This window comes from Charadrius vociferus, unplaced genomic scaffold (genome assembly GCF_000708025.1).
Source record: "Charadrius vociferus isolate BGI_N301 unplaced genomic scaffold, ASM70802v2 scaffold676, whole genome shotgun sequence".
In the NCBI taxonomy this organism is placed as follows: domain Eukaryota; kingdom Metazoa; phylum Chordata; class Aves; order Charadriiformes; family Charadriidae; genus Charadrius; species Charadrius vociferus.
In genome coordinates this window covers 378856-384855 of record NW_009648661.1, presented here as the reverse complement: position 1 = coordinate 384855, position 6000 = coordinate 378856, and the positions used below count along the sequence as shown (strand labels likewise).

At 44.9% G+C, this 6000-nt stretch overlaps 1 protein-coding gene across 1 annotated transcript in view; it reads left to right on the top strand.

The window, feature by feature from the left end:
• Nucleotides 1-916, top strand: part of STBD1 (starch binding domain 1) — a 17854-nt gene extending 16938 nt beyond the window's left edge. The window contains exons 2-3 of the mRNA XM_009886492.1: nt 114-206; nt 387-916. Of these exons, the coding sequence (XP_009884794.1) occupies nt 114-206; nt 387-916 (623 nt within the window). The remainder of the gene's footprint in view (nt 1-113; nt 207-386) is intronic.
• Nucleotides 917-6000: the final 5084 nt, after the last annotated feature.

Here is a 6000-nt window from a genome sequence, read left to right as displayed (position 1 = left end):
GGGCGGGGATGCTGCGGGGATGGAGCCGGGGGTCGGCGTGTCTCGGGTGTGCTGCTGCTGACCTTCTCCGCGCTGCTTAAACCGTTCCCGGTTGATTTCTCTGTCGTTTTTAGGCGATGTTGTGGCGAGCGATGAGCGGGCGCTGCTGGAGGCCAAAGCTGGCGCCCTGTCTGGCTCTCGGAAGGCTGGAGAGGACCTGGCGGCTGGAGCGAGGAAGGAGCTCAACCAAGTTCCGAGTGGTGGAGTTTCTGGTGAACGTCTGGAGACGGAGCAGCTGGTCCCAAAGCAGGGTGCCACCGACTCCAGGGAGCGTCCAGCTGATAGGCATGGAAGCAAGTTGAGAGCCCAGACGGAACAGGCAAGTGATGGATGGTGCGTGATGAACTCGGCAGGAGCTTCTGGTGATGTTTGTAAGGACAGAAGCGAGGAGCAGCCGGGTCAGCCAGCTGACAGTAGGGTCTGGGACCACGAAGAGTGGGAAGTGGTTTCTGAGCACCTGGCCTGGGGAGAGGTTGGCAAGAAAGGCAGCGTGGAAGACCCCGACAGCAAGGAATGGGAACAAGGAGACTGCCCTGATGGGGACTTGAAAGCAAAGAGAGTTGCAGCTGTGCCCCCCATGTTTCAAAATATCCACGTGACCTTCCGCGTACACTACATCACCCACTCTGACGCTCAGCTGATTGGTGTTACCGGTGACCACGAGTGTCTTGGCCAGTGGCACAGCTACATTCCCCTCAAGTACGACAAGGATGGCTTCTGGTCTGAATCTGTTAGTCTGCCAGTGGACACCAAAGTGGAGTGGAAATTTATCTTGGTGGAGAATGAGAAGGTCAGACGTTGGGAAGAATGCGGTAATAGGACCCTGGTGACCGAACATGAAGATAAAATTGTTCAGCAGTGGTGGGGACACCATTAATGGGGTTTTGGAAGCTGCTTATCTAATGGCAAACCTGCTTAGATGAATCGTGGAGCCCCTAAACTTCACCCCTTCTTCAGTAGGAGACCTTCTCAAGCGCAGAGCTCTGTAAATCCCGTATTAAACACGGTGAAACTGCGTGAGCTGCAGATCTCTGCCATCCCCTTTAGGAAATCATTTGGCAACATGAAAAATCAACTTCAAACGCGTTCTGAAGATATGCAAGGTAGGCTATGAAGGCAGGAGCAGCATTCCAAGCAGCTGCCTGTCCGGGTAAATCCGGACCCTGGCCTTGAGTTTGCGTTGCTTAGAGTGGAGCTATGGGATGCATCTTTGTACCGACCGCTTAGGGCTTTTGAAGCATACAAGGAAGCGTGGTTACCTACACTGTAGTAGGAACTTAAGTGTTTTAACTTATGTAATGTATTAAGTAAACAATAAACACTTTCAGACTGACAGTTCCTTACAACTTGACCAGTGAACTGACTCATTTTAATAACTTGGGTGAAAGTGCGTTACTTGACCTGCAATCTGAAGTGCTAAAGGATTCCTGAAAAGCGCCCAGCACTCTTGAGAGTAACAAAGGTTTAACCCCAAAGTATTTAATTCTCTACCCTCTACTCTCCAGGCAGCCCCTCGCTTGAAATCAAGGCTCGGCGCATGGGTCCCTTTTAGTCAGATCATCCTGCTGAGAGGAGAGCAAAGGTCAGAAAGGGCTCTCTGGGCTTAATGAATTACTTTGTCGGGGTGGGAGCAGGCTTTAAAAAAACCCGGACTGCTGCGATGGCTGGGGAATACGATTGTTCCTGAAACAGAGTTCGGTGGCAGATTCTGCCTACCTAGGAACAATACCACCGTATTGTTAGCAACAACTTAGCTTAGAATTGTATGGTGTGGTGTTTTGTGTGTTTTGTTTTTTTTTTTTCAAGACTAGGCTTTTCAACACATAATTGTTTTAAGTTGTGGCCTTCTGGTAAGCCAGATAAAGTAGAATACTTCCCGCTTCAACCAGTTGGTATTTTCATATATGACAGAAGCAGAAAGCTGCTCTGCTTGCCTACTTACCGTATTTTTTGTTACTAGTACATGATGCCGCTTGAGCAAGCCCTTCTTTCCATGAGGAATCAAGCTGTAGCTTACAAGTATCACTTCCCTAAAATGAACTTGGTCTGAAGAGCAGAGTTTTGTAAGAGTTCTGGAAGTGCATACCTTAGCCCTTTGGTTTGGAACCTTTACTTCAAAAGCACATTGCTGATCTAATTGCTTCTGCTAATTCTCTCCTGCTTTGCACGGTGGAGCAGTCTGAATACGTGAAATAGAATGGATTTTGGTGATAGACTGGGAGATGAGCTTCAGAGGCTTACCTCCTGCATCTAGTGGTTAACGGACAACCAGTTGGTGGGACAATACTAAAGCTGCTGTGAACAAGTAGTGTCTGAAATGTTGTTACTGGGATGTCAGCACCAGCTGTTTTAGGAAACAAACACACTGTGAGTGGGCCGGGCTGCCTGCTCACGCAGGCACAACCACAAAATCGCTAAAGAAAACCTTGGGGGGGTGTGTCAAAGGCAGAGTGAAGAGGGAGAGGGACTAAGGCAAATGAAGAACAGTGTTAGCAAGTTGGAGTTTTTGTGTTCTCATGTAAAATAAGCCCCTCCCCGCTGTTGCTACAGGACAGAGCAACTTGTTCTGTGGTTTGGTTACTTCTGCAGACAAGAGATTTGCTGTCTGCTTGTCTCAGGCAACCTAAAGAGTCAGGTGAATAAATTTCATTTCCTTCAAGAAGCCTTTTATAGATAAAAACGAAGCAGGAAACGAGGGTGGAAGCTATACTGAAGCTTTTTGTTAATTGCTTGTCCAGGATGAAAAGTATCCCTGTACCTACTTCTGCATGAGAGGTATTGCAGGTCTGCAAGAAATGTGGTGTCATTTCTGGCAACTGACTTCAAAGAGAGAGGAAGGAGCTGACAGTTCAGCTGATGTTGCTTCAGCAGTCTTAAACACATGGGGATGCACACACTCTAGTCCTCAACTTTAACAGGAAACTAATATGGGAGTTCAGTTACTTACTATATGAACTTAAAAGGAAAGTAAGACATAGTTAGCATGCCCTGGGTTGAAAAATAAATATTAACAAGAGGGTTATTTCCTTTTAGGGGCTACTGCTTCACTGTAACAAATATTTCTACTGTTTAATTATGACTATGCTTACGGCGTATAAATAGAAGTTCTGTCCATGCCCACCACCGCTGAGCACACAAAACACATGTGTGGGTTTCAGTCAGTAACTTGCAGTTTTAACTGAATGGATAAAATTGTGCTGGAACTAATGGCTTGGTACGTTAATTGCATTTTTTTCATGTAGCTTTTCTAACAATAGATTTAACCAAATGATACAACTACTATACAGAGGTACAGCTGAAATACAAGTTGATCTTCAGAAAGCACTGAAGTCAAAGCAAAACAATTTGTTTCACGCTGTTTACAGTTCTTTTTCCCATTAATACAAGCTCTTCAAATACGGAGATACCGCCAACTTAAAAAGCACTTGTCCAACAGTCACTGCCATTTGAGTGTATTTATACATACATGGTCTGAGAAGATTAACTGGGGTATTAGATTAAGATATTCAGTAGAAAGCCACTTACCCTACACTAGAATAGATTCTCTAATGCAATGCTGAACATGTTTCAAACAGACTAACCCTGAGAAGTCTCTCAAATTAAGAATAATTTTTTTCTAATTAAACACGCTGCGCTTTGATCCCACAGACAATGCATATAGTCCTCATCATTGCATCATCTTGCTGAACAATCAAGCAAGGTTTCTACAGAGATGTGCACTGCGCTTTTGCTATAACTTCTAAATTATTATGCCATTCACATCGCTGCTTGCCCAGCAGGGCCTATGCTATGGAAATTAAATGTTACTTGTATGGTCAAAGCAAGAACTCTGGTTTTCAGTATTATTGGTGGAGCTGATTATTATTTTCTCCAGTTTTGGAGAGGCGATTTCTCATTGTTGTACAACCTATTCACTCAAGTGTGAAGGTGGATTTAAACAAAGTTGCCTTGCTGCATAAAAATGATTATGCTAGAATGGGCTGGTATGCCTGTGCTGTCCTGACTGTGAGACTGGGGAAGCTACATGTGAGAACCAAGTTCATGTTGACATTCCTACGTGGACCTAACAGCCGAGCACCCAGTGGCTCAGGCTATCTAAAAGTAAATAAACTGACTTACAGCTTGGCAAAGCCAGAAAGAATGCAACCAAAGATCTCCCATTTAAGTTCACCTGCTCATGCTGCTGACAACAAACTTATGACACATTAGACAACTGGATTACTTTTAAGTGAAACACAATCTACTCCTATTTGTGAAGTAGTTTGGGGTCCAAATGCTAAATGCTGCACCTGGATGGTAAGCTGAGCAGACGGCCTGAGGCTGGAATGGGTACTGGGCATAGACCGGTTTAAAAGTGACATACAGAAACTTGCATCACAACTTCCTTCCTTCCTATACACTTTGCAAAAACCATGCCCATCCCACATTCTCTCTGAGAGTTAAACTTACTGTTTGGAGTCTCTCCACATGATCCATTCAAAAAATATTAGACTGGCAGTAGGTTTTCTCTCTAGGGGGCTGGTTGCCATCTGTGGTGTGCTGCTGTGGTCAAGATTTGCCTAACAGTCCTCTTGTCCTTCCTGTCATCCACCTGTGTGACAGGGAATAACAAAGTGCTATTTGTGCTGCAAACCTCAGGATGTATAGAGCTGCTCTGGGGCCCACAGGTCTCTGACCCTTTCACCTCCCCCGGGCAATTCTTTCCCTTCTGCTGGTGGCAGGGAGGAAGCCCAGACCTGTCCCCAAATCTGCTGCATTCCAGCACAAGGATGATAAGCTGCCTTTTTCCTTGGCACATCTCCCTTCTCTATGGCTATTTGTACCTCTCCACCTGCTCCCTTCCGTTCTCACAGGGCTGCAGTCTTTTGAAACTCTTTTTAGCTTGGCTCCTTGCACGCAACTGAGAGTGCGCTTTTCCGTGACCTTTTTGAGCCCGCTGGGCTATGGGGTGAATATGTGCTCTCATTCTCTACACCTCACCTCTTTCTTAGGAAAACTTCAATAGATCCTTGAAATACTTATAACAAGTCCAAACTATGATACACAACCCATCTAAAATGACCCTTTCATTTCAATGCAAATGATTCCTAGGAGGGGGAGATGTCCTTATTAACATTTGGACTTGGTTTGCAACACTGTTGCAAAAAAAGACAGAATCAGAGGAAAAAAAAATATAAAGGAACACAGAAGATTAGCTGAAATCATGGCTAAACCAAACAGTGTTGACAATAACAAAGGACAGCTTAGGAACAACTCACTAATCTCTTCTTCCCACACAAGAAGACCTCAAACCAAAAAAAAAATAAATCTCAGAGACTTCATTTGCTCCGAGTATAGTTCTGTTGTGTTAAAGTCAACAAAACCCAGCTTGTATCTGCATGGCTTGTGCCCATGAACCTCCTATTGCTTTGCCATAGCTACAAATGACTTCGTTTAGACAAAATCACCAGTTAAGCCCCTTGTATTGAAGCACGGCATTCCACGCTGCCACACATCCAAGGCAATAATGGCTTTCCAGAAAGCAGATAATGAGGAATAACACTAACGCTAGTGAAGCTGCGCCCCTGGCAGCTCCTGCTGACCATGGGGAGAGTCTAATTTTCTCTCCTTGGGTACTGATTTAGTGCAGAGGTCCATCTTGCCCCTTGTTTTGTTAGTACCGCTTGTTCTCAAGGACTCTCCCACTACCTAGCCAGCAGCTTTGGGGACCCGCTTCTCAACCAGCCTTGCTAGACTCTGAAAGGACAGCACTACTCATCTGCTCTTCATAAACACTCCCCCAGCAAAAAAAATAAAAAAATAAAAAAAAGGCCAATTCTGGAAGAGCACTCAATGTGGGATAACTACAAAGTTCTTCCTTCCCTGTCTTTTTTTCAACAAATACCTTGCTCCCTGAGATATTGTCAAATATTAATGAGGCTTTAAACATCACACTGTTATTCTAGTGATCCTGTTCAACTT